This window comes from Perognathus longimembris, chromosome 12, assembly GCF_023159225.1.
Source record: "Perognathus longimembris pacificus isolate PPM17 chromosome 12, ASM2315922v1, whole genome shotgun sequence".
Classification (NCBI taxonomy): domain Eukaryota; kingdom Metazoa; phylum Chordata; class Mammalia; order Rodentia; family Heteromyidae; genus Perognathus; species Perognathus longimembris.
Genome location: NC_063172.1, coordinates 18,785,343 through 18,802,500, shown reverse-complemented (window position 1 = coordinate 18,802,500; position 17,158 = coordinate 18,785,343). Strand labels below are relative to the sequence as shown.

Here is a 17,158-nt window from a genome sequence, read left to right as displayed (position 1 = left end):
CACATGTATGATGAAACTAACAACCTAACCCAAAATGAATGAGTCAGCAGGAAATCTTGGTAACACAGGACCATGCAGAGTTTGAAACCTGTCACCACCAAAGATAAATGACAAGAAGAACACCTCACAGGGCCCTTTATTTGACTAGTCTCTACCTCCCAGAAAATGACCCTCAGTACCTCCAGAGAGGGATTACTAGAGATATGCAGAGCCAAAATAAGGTAAGTCCCCCATTTAACTATTTACATAGCTCTTCTGCTCTTCTTTCTGTCCCAAACTTGAAATTATATAGTAGGCCACACATGACATGGCAAACATCTGTCATCTTAGAAGTTGGAAGTCTCTGTTTAAATGATAACTTCAAGGCCATCTGGACTACATAGCATAACCATGTCACAGAGAGAGATGGCGGGGGAGATTATATAGAACATTCATATAAACTGTTCCCTCTTTTTTAGTATGTACCTCAATGGCATGTCAATCAAGAGCTATCCCCTACCAGTCAAAGACTAGGTACCAGTGGTTCACATCTGTCAGGAGGCTGTGATCTGATCTGAAGATTATGGTTAGGAGCCAGTCTGGACAGAAATGTCCACAAGATAGAAATCTCTAATTAATCAAAAAAGGCCTTATGTAAACCTATGGCTCAAGCAGTTATGCACTAGTCTTGAACACAAAAGCTCAGATACAGCGCCCAGGTCCTGAGTTCAAACCCAGAAGTTCAATATCAGAAAGGGGGGAGGGGTGAACTCCATGACTGAAACATTAAAAAAAAAAAGATTTTCCCTTCCAAATATCAGTCGATTTTTTAAATTTTTCCAGCAACCAGATGTAATATATAAAACAAGTAACATAATCTTATCCTGCCTTCTTCAACAGCTGCTCAAAAATGGCATGTGTGATCACTGCTCATATCCAAATCACTCCATGAGAATGTCTCAGACATCTCAAAAGTGTTTAGAGGCTCTACTTAAAATGCAAATAATATTCTGTACCACATTCAGATATATTTTTGCCCCGACTGTATAGAATTAAGATAAAAGTCTCCACCGGCACTTAAAGAGAGTTGGAACTCTGACCAAGTTGTTTAATCTCCCTGTCCAACTGCTTCATCAACCGAGGAAACTTGTAAACTGATATCCAGTATTATAATTTTAGGAAATTTCTATAAACACATGAACAACAGCACACTGACTACAGATTATTATGTTACTTTAGAAAGGTCTTCCACACCTAACAAAGAGACATCATGGTTCACTTCAGACCAGGTCTCTATTTCCGTATCAAGTACACAGAGTTAGTTTCAATCTGTCAATAATAGAGTATCCTTAAACTAGGAAGGTATGGATGGGGCCCATGCCCTGGCAGCAACCTGATAATCAGTCAGTAGCTTATGAGAATCAAAGCCAGGCCTTTCAGGACACAGCCTAGATCACTCTAATCACTCTATAAGACATTATATTGCAAAAGTTGTACATGTATTTCCCAATACAATGGAGGTAAGAAGAAACCTGATTTTCAAAAGCCCAATAGAATTAAATGTGATATTTCGCTAAGTATTTTGTTTAGGAACTTAAACGTGAATCAAAAGAGGTAAATTCACAAGTATCTCAATCTCTTTTGAAGTACACAAAGAAAGAATATAAAATGCAGAGGTGATAAAGGTTCTCATTTTAGCATCTACATTGCTCCAGAGAGGCTGAACTTCCCTAATATAAAATGTTTTAAGCTTCTGCTTGTACACAATTAAGATTCCTGAGAAACTACTACACATCATAACTTTTCTTTGATTTTGCAATCTTTGTGCCTGATGTGTCATAATCACATTGTGAGCATTAATCAAAGAGCACACATATTCTTAAGGAAATCCTACACTTAGGATTCTGATGTGAACTTAAACAATTACAAACCACAATAGCTCAACAGCTACATACATATGATTATATAAGATGAGGCTAAGAAAAATGAACTCCAAGAGATGGAAACAGGAGGATTTTACTGTTGTCATTATGTTTAATGTACTAGGTGAATTTCCTTTGATGTACCACCTGTGGTCACTGTATATGATTCTGGTACACTGGATATTGTATATATGCTTATCTGAACTGGGGAAGGGAAAGAAAAATGAAGGAGGGTGCGACAAATATGACAAGAAATGTACTCACTACCTTATTATATAACTATACCCTCTCTGTATATCACCTTATCAATAAAATTTAATTTAAAAAAAATTACAAACCATTGTTTAAGGTTGCCATTACTAATCTTAAGATTCGGGCAATCATGCAATAAAATTGAAGACCAAGAAATTATCACACAGACCTATGGCCAACTAATCTTTGATAAGGAAGCCAAAATCATCAGATGGAAGAAAGACAGCCTCTCAACAAATGGTGCTGGAAGAATTGCGTATACACATGTAGAAAATTGAAGTTAGAGCCTTATATTTTAAGCCTGAATCAGAATCAACTCCAAGTGGATCAAACAGCCTGAAAATATTACAGGAAGGGAGGGAGGATAGACTAGGGCTCCTTGGCACAGGTCAAAACTTCCTAAATGAAGATCCAGAAACACAACAAATCAAAGAAAGGCTGGATAAGTGGGATAACATTAAACTGCAGAGCTTCTGCATGTAAGGAGACACAGAAAACAAGATAAGTAGCCTACAGATTGGGAGACAATATTCACTAGCTACATACCAGACAAGGACCTTATGTCAAAAATATACCTAGTGTTCAAAAAATTAACCACCCATAAAAAATCCTCAAAGAAACAATCACCCTATTAATAAGTGGGCTAAAGAATTAAAAAGAGACCTCTCTGGAGAGGAAATAAAAACAGACAATAGACACATGAAGAAATGTTCACGTCTGACCATAAACAAAATGAAAATCAAAACCACGTTGAGACTGCATGTCACTCCCGTTAGAATGGCCATTATCAAGAAAACAAATAATAACAGATGCTAGTAGAAATGTGCTCTGCTATTTGGAATCTAAACTGGTTCAACCACACTGGAGCAGTCTGGAGGTTCCTCAAGAGTCTAAAAATAGAGCTCCTCTATGATCCAGCTGCTGGGCATTTACCCAGATGAATACAAACTACAGCTACCACACCAAAGCTAACAGCACAACTATGTTCACTGCAGCATTATTTACCCATAGCTAAGATATGGAACTGATACACTACTCAGTAGATGAATAGATCGAGGAAATGTGGTATACATACACAATGGAATTCCATGCTTCCATCAGAAAGAATGATATTGCCCCATTTCTAAGGAAATGGAAAGACTTGGAAAAAAATCATATTAAGTGAAGTGAGCCAGACCCAAAGAAACATAGGCTCCATGGTTTCCCTAATTTGCAATAATTAATTCATGTCTAAGATAGTCCTAACAAAGAATAACAATAGCTCAGTAGCTAAGTACATATGACCATATAAAATGAGGCTAATCAAAATGAGCTCTGAGATAAGGAAACAAGAGGGTTTTATTGATTTTATTTTTATTGTACTGTGTGAAGTTGGTTTTTTTCATTATTTTTTCTTGTTTTTTGTTCCTTTAGTTTATCCTCAACTGTCACTGTTTTTTATTTTGTTACCCTGTGTCTTGTATATACACTTATCAGACTTGGGGAAGAGAAGGAGAATAACAAAATAATGAGACAAAGGACAAAGTGTGAAACAATGCAGCAATGATACTCACAAGACATGTTGGAAATTTACAACTTTCCCGGGGAGGGGATTCGGGAGGGAAGGAAAGTGGGAGAAAATAAGGGAGGGGTAACACTGTTCAACAAAAAATGAACTCATTACCTTACTTATGTAACTGTAACCCCTCTCTGTACATCACTTCACAATAAAAAAGTCAGAAAATCCAGGTAACAGTGACTACTAATAAATGAAGAGACAAGAAAAAAAGGTAAATTTGAGAAAAAAAATATCAGTAAGATACTTTGTTGTAAGAAAGACCAACGATTATGCTCGGGAAATGGAGTTATGTTTCCTGAGCTGATAGTCTATATATCTAAAAGCATGCTTTTCTCCCTAAGGATGATGTGCCAACGTCACTAGATTTGCTCAAATTAGGCTGAAGAATACATTCACACAACTAACAATATTTTTAAACTACAAAGCAATAAATAATATTTGCAAATTTTTCAGTGGTTAAAAAAATAACACTGAGGGCTGGGGATATGGCCTAGTGGCAAGAGAGCTTGCCTCCTATACATGAGGCCCTGGGTTCGATTCCCCAGCACCACATATACCGAAAACAGCCAGAAGTGGCGCTGTGGCTCAAGTGGCAGAGTGCTAGCCTTGAGCAAAAAGGAAGCCAGGGACAGTGCTCAGGCCCTGAGTCCAAGGCCCAGGACTGGCCAAAAAAACAAAACAAAACAAAACAAAAATAACACTGACAACTTTATTTTCCTTTTTTCGATAATGTCAGCAACTCTTATTATCGTTACATAGTATTTAACTCCAGCACAATCTTCGAACCACATATCATAAAAGCCAATTTGAGAGAGTATAATTATTTTATGCTCTATTAATTTTGTCTGTCAAAAAGGATGTAGAAGATGGGTTTATGATCATTGTGTTTGTAATTGTGTGTGTGTGTGTGTGTGTGTGTGTGTGTGTGTGTGTGTGTGTGACCATCTTGGGGCTTGAACTCAGAGTCTAGGTGCTGTCCCTGAGCTTATGTGCTCAAGGCTAGCTAGCGCTCTACTGCTTTGAACCACCATATTATTCCTGGCTTTTTGGTAGTTAATATGAAATAAGGATCGCACAGGCTTTCCTGTCCAAGCTGGCTTTGAATGGTGATTCTCAGATCTCAGCCTTCTGAGTAGCTAAGATTGCAAGGGCAAACCACTGACACCTGGTTGGTTTTTGTTTTGTGGGCTTACTTTTTGTCATTGTAGCCATAACAAATGTACACAATCAGAAAAACATAACTGATAGAAACAATTTAGATAAAATCTTAATATAAGACATACTTATTTTAAGAGACAATATACAAGCCCACTGTAAATTCTGTGTAAACCAGATCACCTAAGTATTCATTTTTCTCACTGACTGGGTTATTACATATTTAGTTTGTGCAGGTGAGCATTAGCTACAAAAGTAATCAACTGAAACACTCTCATCTTTAAGGTACTTAAGACTTCAAAATCAAAAATTGGCAATAGTACTTTTTATTTACTTGGAGAAGACACATTAGTTACCTCCCAGTTTCTTCATCTCTACGAATAGGAGGAATATTGCACATCTTTTCATTTTAAAGGAGTAGCATGAAGATCAAGCAAGAACCCTAGATGCTCTGTGTGCTAAAACCTTCCATAGGTCATCTAAGTCCAGTAGAGGGACCATGAGCACAGGTAGCTGATACACACTTCAAAGAGGGGCACTGCAAATGAAGAACTGATTTTTTATGTGTAATAATTTTCATTAATTTCAATTAACTGAAATTTAAACAACTGCACATGGCTAACTACACTTTATGTAGCATACTACAGTAATAACAACATGGATGAGACAACTATTTAACAAAATGAATGAGACAAAAAAATTCTCTGGACAATGGGATGAACAGATTAAGCAGAGTAGAAACGGCAAAGTAATTCAATGACAAATCCACACACTTGTATAACCAAGATTCTTGGATATATAAGAAAAGGTTCAGGCTGGGAATGTGGCTTAGCAGTAGAGTGCTTGCTTAGCATCCATGAAGCCCTGGGTTCGATTCCTCATATACAGAAAAGGCCAGAAGTGGCACTGTGGCTCAAGTGGTAGAGTGCTAACCTGAGTAAAAAGAAGCCAGGGACAACACTCAGATCCTGAGTTCAAGCCCCAGGACAGGAAAAAAAAAAAGAAAAAGAAAAAGAAAAAAGGCTTAATTCTGCTGTTCCTAAACAAATATCCTATTTTTATTCTTCGTGAAAATTTGAGAAACAAATATGTCGTTAATATTTGGAAATAAGCAAGGTATCAGTGCATTTTGGTTGAGGAACTGAACAAACTGTTTAAGGGAACTATGAACACCGATAGAAATTACTTATCAATATCCTTGTGTTACTAGGATAAAGAATAACAGAAATTCATGGCACTTTTGTCATGGACTTGACATGATATATTTAGACATTCAAGAACATCCAAAATCCATCTCTCAAGTGAAAAAGCCAACTTGTAATAGAGCCAATTGATTTTAAGTTAAAGTCAAACATGCAGAAATATTCAGCATAAATAAGGCATAAAAAACTAAGTGGCTTTTTTCACTGACTGAAGACTGTAATTGTATTTTCTTCTCTTTTAACCCTAGTGCTTAAAAGTATTTCTTCCATCGGATCTCATTGATAATTCATTTACATGTCTTTCTAACAAATGTTTCACTGTCAAACTAAAAAATATGAAAAGATCCATTTTCTTCAAGGTCTTCAACCTCACATTATTTCTTTCCCTCTAATAATATACAACAAAATCTAATAAAAATAGTATTTAAAAGAATAGATCAATGGGAAGAATTTTTAAAGCTTCAGAGCTCTTTAAAATGACACTTTAGCAATGCATTTATTCTCAATGCAGCAAAAAGAAGGAGATGTTTGAACTAAACACAAGCCTTTCTTCAGATGTGGTTCATTCTCAAGTGCTATAATTGATAGCAAAAGAGACAATTATAAGGGTACTAATTTAAGAGGACTTGAGGTTATGGGCTGATAGTCAAAAAAGTAAAATGTTCGAAATAAAAAGCTGGAATGTTAGAAAAATCACTGGGAAGAATACTACATTTTTAAATAACTCTAAGAAATCTGTATGGGCTGATAGTGGCTGAAAATAACTATACTCAGAATTCATCTACTAGTATGCATAGGGACTGTTTCTGTAGTTCTGTAGTTTTTCACAAATGCATTCCAGAATACACACAGTGCTTCAGTAATACATTTATGATGGAAAATTAATGTCTAAACATTTCAATAACAAATCTAATTATGTGGCAATCATCTCACTCTCTCATGCCACGCAGGCTTATTCCGGAAGCCTGTTCCCACTGGTGTCCTACCAAAGTGAACACCATTTGCATTTGGATTTAAAAGAGACCATGAATGTGGGAAGAGTGTCAAAACTTAAAGCAGGCCAGATCCCGGTGGCTCAAACCTGTAACCCTAGCTCCGCCAAAGGCCAAGAGCCAAAGGATCACACTTTGATGTGAGCCTGGGTAAAACGAGTCTACAGTACTCCATCTTCAAAATAACCAGGAAAAAGCTGGGCTGGAATCATGTCTCAAGTAGCACAACACCAGCTAAGGAAGCAAACCAAGCAAAATCAAGGTGCTGTATTTGTTAATAATAGTATCGTGGACATATATATATATATATATATATATTTTTTTTTTTTTTAGGAAACTTCACGTATTCTTCACTGGGTGCATTTTTATAATTACCTTGTGGGCATTGGTTTCATCTACAGTTTATCCAGAACTGGTTTTCTCATTTTACTCAATGTAACTCCAAAGAACCAGTTCCCCTGTGATTATCTAGGATGTAGAATGACAATATATCAAAGAATCTTTAAAGTCCATTTCAATCATGTGGAAAGCAGCTATGCTTACCACCATTATACCACCAACACACTCCATTTCAGTCATGTGGAAGCCAATCTTTTATGGAAAAAAAAATACAAGAGAAAATGCAGCACAAACAGAAAAGTAGCACATTGTAAAGCGTACACATCTCCAGCGACCAACCTGTCACCCCCACTGCTTCACAATAAACAAGAATTACATTCAGATGCTAGACAAGATTCTAATGGGGGAAGATAACTTAATAACCAAAACCCCAAAACATCCTTCTGCCATGGAAGAGTTCTCCATGGTGTAACTGTCCGGTTAACAAATACAAATGGAAATTTAAGCGTCATATAGACAAAGGGTTTAGTAAAAATGACCTACCTATTCTATCCAAAATGGTACCTTATCCACTCCAGGCATCTTCACTAAAGAAAATAACCTGGTAAATGCCAGAACTTTGCTTTGCTTTATGGCCTTGGGTGAGCATATGTTTTATTTTGCACACTTTATTGCTTGTTAAAGAGACACAGTCCTGAAAATAAGTATGGGTTCATGTGCCAACCATTTCTACTACCTGAACAAAACACAGTGGATGCAAAGAGACATTACCTAGACATTACAGGACCTCCACAGGCCTATAGTCGAGCACAGAAAACTCAGAAGAGAACAGATGACAGAAAACAGTGGAATGTGGATTTCTGCTGAGTTAGGCAAGATGGTCTATGACAACAGGAAGAGCACCTGATGCTGACAAGTAAGCACGCCTTTGAGAGCTTCACACCCCAGCAGTGGGCAGACGTGTTGACATCTGAAGAAGGATTTCTGTGGCAGTGATCTTTATGGAAAGACAGTTCAGATGGAGCAAACCAGATTATAAGCAGAAATGAGAGTGAAAGATACAAGATGCTGACCACATCTTTAAGTGCCATCTTCTATGAAATGGTAACTGCTCTGTAGTAACATAATATATGCTGCTCCTGTTTGTACTATTGTCTCTCTAATGACAGAGTATCTGAAAAAAAAGTCTTTAACTGGAGAGTATATATCTAGTTATACAATTAGCAGATAATGGTTTTTAAATACACTTATACTTTCTATAAAATATTAAATATATGTTAAAATATGAAAATATTGTAAAAAGTTAACAATAGATAAAATTAATTTTTTAAAAAATGAAAGGAGCAAGAGAGGATATCCTGTAAGGGTGGAAAAATGGAGGAAGAGAAAGAGACAAAGGAGAGCAAAGGAGAAGAAAAAATAACCAAAAAGAAAAGAAACCAAAAGAGGATGAGGAGCACGAGGAGGACAAGGAAGAACGGAAAGAGTGATGAGGGAAAGAAAAAAAAAACAAGAAATGAGTAGAAAGACAAAGAAAATAAACACTAGGGATATCATGAACGTATGAATGTGATAACTGCTCAAAGGTTGGAGGAGAGAGAATCTCAGAAAAAATTTCCAGGATCCCTCAACATATCCACCCAGACTCCATAATGGGAATATGGGAAAAAATGGCGACTGAGTTATTGTGAGAACTTCATTCTTACCTATGCTGACTTTGAGGTGGCCGATCACACCACAGTAGGGCCTCCCATCGGTTGGAAAAACAGGTCTTAGAATAAACTCTTATTTATGATTCCCAACTATATTACTAGACACAGGAAAGAATTCATGAGTTCTTTCATTTTAAATCTCCAGGGCATCAAAATATGAAAGGAGAAATGCTGTATAGGTAGACTATTTGAATTCCCAGGTTCCTTAGTGTACTCTCTATTTGTCTCACATTCAGAATCCAATGAAATCACTGGGCTCCAAGCATAGTTAAGTGCACTGCATACTAAAATTAGATACTCCAAAGGCATTTCGATTTGTTCTCTGCCTCCACACCCATCCTTGCTCTTAATGTAGGCAGAGGATAAAAACCTTAATTACACAGCCCTGGAGAACATAAATGAGAGCTGGGTGCATCTCCTAAACATTTAATCTTTCTAGAAAAACCAACCTGAAATATGCCTAGTAACTAGAAGAGCACAAGATAACTCTCAGAACACATTTAATTTTCTCATCCATGATTTCAACTACAAACTAGTAAAGTAGCAATAAAATAGTATCATACTACTTGGATTAGTAACCAAAAAAATGGAGGAGGAGGAGGAGGAAGGAAGGAAGAGGGAGGAGGGAGGAGGAAGGAGGGAGGAAGGAACCACAAGGGCCCCTTCCATTCAAAATGATTTACCTAAATGTTCCATCCTTCCATGTGATGGGCCTGTCTTCCATTGCTTTTCTTTTCTTTTTTTTTTTTTTTTTTTTTTTGGCCAGTCCTGGGCCTTGGACTCAGGGCCTGAGCACTGTCCCTGGCTTCTTCCCGCTCAAGGCTAGCACTCTGCCACTTGAGCCACAGCGCCACTTCTGGCCGTTTTCTGTATATGTGGTGCTGGGGAATGGAACCTAGGGCCTCGTGTATCCGAGGCAGGCACTCTTGCCACTAGGCTATATCCCCAGCCCCCATTGCTTTTCTACTTGCAGTAAATTTGATCTCATACTTCACAGTGCTTATGAAGACAGGCTTCTAGCCTGCCTTACCTCGTTTACATCCTATCTTCCCAGTTATGCAACTCTATGATCTTGAGCAGGTTACTTTAATCCCTCTATGCCTGTTTCCTCTTTCTTTTTTTTTTTAATGGACATAAATGATACTTTCTACTTCAAGGGATTTTTATGGAGATGAGTTGATTAACATGCATAAAGAACTCAGAGGCACATAGACACTTAATGAACTTTTAATAAAGGGTTTCCATTATTAGGTATAAATCCAAAATCAATCAGGGCAGGGGGAAAGATGTACAATCTGTTTTATGAAAACTAAAAGATGAGAGAGGTTAAGTATCAAAATGTAAAAGCAATACTGAAAATATGAATTCAGTTAAAATTGAACATTCTGTCACACATTTCAATGTTTGGGAAGTTCTAAGACAAAGAGTTCAAGAAGTCTATGCGCTGATGATTCTCAGAAATAGAGAGTCCATGAAGGAAATCAGAAAATGACATGGTACTGCTCTCACTCTCTCCAGCCTTCTCTCTTGGGCTGGTGCATTCATTTTGTATCTGTTTCTAACAGCTGCGAGAATGCTGAAATTACAATGACCCAAGAAATAAAAAGCCAGGAATAATCTGCTGACTTGATATGGTTAGCAGAGCTGGTCATTTGGGAGATAAATTTTTTTTTTATTAAGAGCTGAATAAGGCTAAACTTGATTGGACATACTGATAGCCATGATTTTCTCTTCTAAACATACTGTCCGGGAGAGAAACACTGATATTCTAGAAAATGATCCATGTCCTTTTAATAATAATAAATAAACCAAAAACCAAAGAGGGATTGACATTTATAGTACTAACTGTCCGGTTAACAAATACAAATGGAAATTTAAGCGTCATATAGACAAAGGGTTTAGTAAAAATGACCTACCTATTCTATCCAAAATGGTACCTTATCCACTCCAGGCATCTTCACTAAAGAAAATAACCTGGTAAATGCCAGAACTTTGCTTTGCTTTATGGCCTTGGGTGAGCATATGTTTTATTTTGCACACTTTATTGCTTGTTAAAGAGACACAGTCCTGAAAATAAGTATGGGTTCATGTGCCAACCATTTCTCTATAGACACTCTGAATTGATTAAAATCTCATTCACCAATCTTTCCCAAATGCAATTGTCCTCAACTCAGAAAAACAAAGAAACAGAACCTGCTAAGATATACAACTTCCCTCCTACTCCAGATCAAAGGAAACTTCAAGGCAAAAAATAAATATTTGAAAGGAAAATTCAAGACAAGTCAAAATAAACCATGATGAGACTAATGTTCTCTGATTTTTTTTTCTTTCTTCAGACCAGAGGTAATCCCCTACTCAAATGCTAGTACTGGTAATGTGCAGATTTTATAAAGTTCATTGAGTTAAATATGTTGAAAACTACAAACACAAAGGTTGACTTCCTATCTCTGAAATCTGCTCTTCCTGTTTCTACCTCGACATATTGTGCAACTCTAATAAAAAATATTTACAAAACAGAAATATAACACTTCTTGTTCAAACAGAAGATAGTCCCTCACAAAGTAACAATGTAATTTTTCTATTAACCAGATAAATTCATTAAGAAGCAGAAGGAATGTAACAGCTGGAATCCAGTAGCTACTTTCTTTGAGTCTTGAATAATGCAAAATAATAGGGAAGGTTCAGTAATATAGAAAGGCAACATATACATCATGAACATTTATAAACCTGGAATAGTGTAAACACTTTCCCGTGGGAAGCACAACTTGACAGGACTCCTAATTTTATAACCTGATCTAAGGGCTAAAAGCTCCCCCATAAAGATGATGCAAACGCCCTAATGCACAGCACATTAAGCCCTAATGAAACAGTGAAGTCCGCGTTGTTAATGCAGGCTTCCATTCAGCAATGGTTTAAATATAAGCATAATAAAGCAGATTAAAAAGAAAGAGGCTGTAATTACTTTTTTAAGAACTCAATCTCTTGTCCTATTATTGGTCTACATGTGAGCCTCAAAGGCTGAATACAGATAGTAAAAACTGCATGAAGGCATTACCAATCATGTCATATATATTATTTTTTTAATGTAAGCATAACAATTGATGAAACATGAAGGGAAATGGAAACTTAGGGAACTAACATCCTAGTCAAATCAGTTCGTTCTGAGCTACCCATTATATCGTTCCTGTTTATCTTGTTAAAAAAAATCCCTTTTTTAAAATTTCAGAGCAGGGGATGCTAACTTATAGTAAATTATTAGAGAAGCTCATGAATTCCTCAGACTAAAGAAAAGCCAGTTGTGGTTTATGATGGCTAAGGAAGGTGGTATCTATTAAACTGTAATTCTGTAACTATACAATTTACATAGAAGTGAATTATCAGTAAATTTTATGTATTATCTAAAGTTTATTTGTCCAAACATTGTACTTCTAAATTTTAAACTCATATCTGACATATTCACAACCTAGAATCTGCTTACATTACTTTTTGTTCCCAACATTGTACCTCACATTTGCACTCAAGTTGATTCAAATTATTTAAAACCAAACACATCAAACCAAAATATAGATCAAAGCCAAAGGGTTTTTAAATCCTTTGCTTCTGATTTATATTCCTTTTTTCTTTCTTGGCCTAAAATGTCATAAATCTATCATTAACTACCAACTGTTCTGAATGTTTTTACAAAAAGCCAGTTTAATTGGAAAAGATTAATGCATTGCTCATCTATTGCTTTAATCAACTAAAATCATAAATTCATGCAAATCATTTCTAAAATTGAATAATAATAAAGATAATATTTACCAACATGTATTTAACAGAATGCATAGGAGCCATTAAGTTGTTATGTATATGCATTTTTTTCTGACAAAATACATGCTCCATTAAAGAAATCTTACAGTCAGCATTTTATCTCACACAGCTTTTAGTCTCTCCACAGTTCAACTGCCAAAGAAAGAACCTGCCAGATAGAATTTCACCAATGCAAACACATGCAAGTAAAAAGGAGAAATTCAGACTTGTTTTTATGATTTGGTTTATGAATAAAGAAAAGTTGACTGGCATTCCTTTCAGCATAAAAATACTCATGACTTACTTATCTGTAGACAAATCTCTGTATCAATATCTCCTACATATGCAACATGGTTCAAAATTAGCATTTGGCCTATCCGTAAATTTAATGCTCTCTTTTATAAATTGAAGTTCACTTTCTTTAGAATTGTTTCAACTCCCAGTCACTACTTTGAAGGAAGCGATTTTCTACAGATTGCTTTTTTCCACTTTGCAGCAATACTAGTTCTCTTTGAAAAAGAAAATACATCTTAACAGTATCTTCCCGCGTGTTATTCTCTACCACTTTGGGTCTTCTTTACTGCCTGTGTTATGAGGATTTAGTAGACAGCACAATCTAACATCAGCTGTTTTATTTCTAGTCCTATGAGTTCAAACTTAGATAGCTCACACATCTGTTTTATTTCTCAAAACACTGCCCAGGAAAAGTGTTCCACCCAAACATAAACTTCACTATAAATAACTAGGAACCTAACAAATAATTGTTTGGGGGAAATGGAAGTGTGTTTAAAAATCTGAATTCTTCCAAACTATAGGCCTCAGTAATCTTCGTTTTAGAGCCTTCCTGACAACCGAGATCAGCTTCCCTTAGAAGTCATCCCCAGAGAGAATGAACTGAAACTCCTGCCGGAAATCCAGGTATTAACATCATATTACTTGCTAATTATAAAACACCATTTCACATACTGACATTATTCCCTTCCAACCCTTTTATCTAAAACACGCATTTGCTTTCCAATCATAGTTTGACAGCAGAGCGCATCTGACATAAGACAGTGAAATGATCTTTAATAAGACAGCAGTTCAAAGCATGTAGCTTTCATGCATAATAACTATGTTGCCTTAATTTGCTGCTCCACAAAAATAATTCTATTTGTGGAAATTCACAAGGTGAGATAGAATTTTTAGAGAGCTTAACAAAATATGAAACTGGCTTTTTAAGAGCTCTTCTTCCTATCTCCTTTAAAGTGATAAGACTGCCATTGTGACATAAAAAAGAAAGACTTCTAACATTCTCCCCTAACTCTTCTCACAATTTTTTGCACAATATTTTCATTATTAGCTGTGTTCCATTTGCCTGTGTTTCTTAAGCAGAAAGATCAAAAGCAATTGCATGGCTACTAAAAAGTTGATTAAATTGACTTGATACTTCAAGAAAATTAGTAAGTCATATAAGAATAAAATGATCTCCTTACTTCTGAGTTCTAATTGTTATTACTACTACAGAAGAGGATGGTAAAGCTAACGTATTTTGAAAACTCCCTGACCTGACAAGACAATGAAAATGCACAGACTACAATTAAAAAAAAACTTTCTTAAGCTGACCATGAGTTCTGAGTATGCTAAAATTAAAATAATATATTTCCTTAGATTCAGTTCCATGTTTCATTCTATTTCAAATGGTCACATTTTTTTTCTTTTGTCATGTAAGCCATAAAGTAAGGCTAGAAAAAAAAAGGCAGAGCAAACTGTTGTGCTGGTTTTCATAACAGTATAAATTTAAGTCATCACAAATGCCTTGATAAATTACCATTTTTCTTAAGTGTGTTGGCCTATAACAAAGTCATTCTGATCTCCCTCATACCTATCTATGACCCAAATCTACTCTATCTGACTCTAAATCCCAAGCTAAAATGTAGGAACGATTTTCAGGAAAAGGAAAGATTATATCAGAATTATAATCTGAAATTAGAACAAGGCATGAGTCAGCACGCACAATCCTGAAGACCAGTGCCATTCTTGGAAGAGTCCCTCTACTCAATTACCATGAGGTATGTCCAGAAATAAAAAGACCTTGCTAACTGAACACACTTCCTAATCTAGCAGAAATGTTGAAATGCATTTTTCCCCCAGAGAAGAGACTAAACAAAACTCTGGACATACATTTAAATGAAGCTATAGAAATGCATCCAACCTTTCTGTTGGATCGCAAAGCTATCCAAACCTTCTGGTCTTGAGATTTTGCTTTTAACATACAAATGGAAATTCGTATTTCATTATTAATACTAGTTTCTCTGGAAAAATACTGCAATGCAAACTACAAACCTGTACATCATAGGTCCCATTTAGCAAAACAGGCCTTGAAGAATTGATGTCCTGCAGTACACCAGAAAGCACAGAGCGGTTGACCTTCTGGAAGTCTTTGGAATGGCTGAACTGCACCATGTTATGAAGGGCCAGGATTTTGCTGTCCAGCTCAGCATCCTGCCTGGTGCGATTATGCAGTCCTAAGTGATACTTGCGGAAGTGCTTAATCAGATCTGTGGGGTCGTTGCCATAGTAACCGTAGCCACAGATATTGCATTTAAAGTCCTGAAGCTCTGGAGACAGAGGTGCCGGGTCTGGGTTGTCATTCACCAGTAAATCAGTTTTGGATTTATTCAGTCTTACACCCCCATCTGAAGGCACTTGTGGGTTTTTTGAGGCCACTGAAACTGGGCTTAAACCTTGACAATTGGCTTGACCACTCTGCACTTGCCCTGTTTCCTCTGTAGCCTTTGGTGACATCTTATGATCTTCCTTTGTCTCCAATGAGTCCCCTGATGGGGTACAGGCCATATCTTGAGGGTCATCTGCCTCTGCTCTTTGAGGAGACTTCAAGGGCTCGCAGACTCCCCCAGCAGCTGGAGATGAGAAAGCCAGCATATTTCTGTCTGTCACCTCATCATGTGTGAAGGAGGGAAGGTTTCCTCCCTTACTGGGGCTCTCATAATTGAAGCCAGCCTTCTCACTCAGGACTGAGCTTTGCAAGTCCTTCTTACTAGTTGAAGACTGATCTTGGCCATGCAAGATGTGCTCCTCCTTATTATTTAGTTCTGCAGAATCACACTGATCCGTATTTTCTGACATCTGATCTGCAGAAAATTCTTTGTTCTTTCCAGATACCTTGCTTTCTGTACCTATTGGCTCCAGGGTCTGGCCCTCGCCTTCACTAGCAACGTTTCTCAGAGGGGGGTTCTTTTTCCGGACCATATCTGTGAAAATACAAAAAAAGAAAAAAAAAGAAAGAAAATGGTAGATGCAGAATTACTCGCAAGGTATAGACAAGTACTGCAATAATCAACTACTTTATTTTCTCTAACGATCTCTAATGTGTACAATAATATACTGCCTCAGAGAAAAGTGAGTCTTAAAAACAGTAATATTCCCAGGCTCTGGTGGCTCAAGCATGTAATCCTAACTCCTCTGGATGATGAGATCTCAGGATGAGAGTTGCAAGCCACGCCAAGCAGAAAAGTCCATGAGATTCTTATCTCCAACCAAAAAAAAAGAAAAAAAGGGAAGTGGAACTGAGGCTCAAGCAGTAGAATGCTAGCCTTAAGTGAAAAAGCTAAAGGATAGCACCAGGCCCTGAGGTTAAGGTATAATACTGATAAAAGAGTTAAATAATAAATAAATAAATGTAAGTTAAGACTAAAGAACTCATATTTAGAATTCTTGTTCTCACAAAGACTGTCTAATCTACTATTTACAATAGCTTATGAGAATTAAAGAACTCATTGTTCTTATTGGCTCTGTCTTAGCTATTGTTCTTTTCCTCCCATCCTTTTGTTCAATGTCTTTCTTCAGTTATAGTCAATCACACACATGCTCATACATGTATGCATGTTATATAACATATATAACATGTATAAGTGCATGCTATGTTCATAGAATATATGTACATGATTATGTTTACAGAATAAAGATTACACATGTGTGATAAACATGTGCATATAAACAAATTCACAAATTGGAATTAAATACTGCTACACTGTGCAAAAGAAAATACAGTTTCAAACAAAATATTCTCATAGAAAGACAGAGTTGCTACATAAACAGAATAAAAACTGCCCTAGTACATTTAGAAAATATCGAAAAATGAACATTTCATCTCTAGCCTGTGAATAAATTCATTAAAGAGGCATCTGGGTCTTTCCTGAGAGTCCAGAAATGAGCACAGTCAGGTGTCACTAGCAACCTGTCCAGCAGGATGGAG

The 17,158-nt window shown here is 36.5% G+C and overlaps 1 protein-coding gene across 11 annotated transcripts in view; it reads right to left on the bottom strand.

The window, feature by feature from the left end:
* Trps1 (transcriptional repressor GATA binding 1) overlaps window positions 1-17,158 on the bottom strand; it is a 229,393-nt gene that overhangs the window by 165,201 nt on the left and 47,034 nt on the right. For all 11 annotated transcript variants that reach the window (XM_048359238.1, XM_048359245.1, XM_048359249.1 and 8 more), the window contains one exon: window positions 15,226-16,154. In XM_048359238.1, the coding sequence (XP_048215195.1) occupies window positions 15,226-16,154 (929 nt within the window). The remainder of the gene's footprint in view (window positions 1-15,225; window positions 16,155-17,158) is intronic.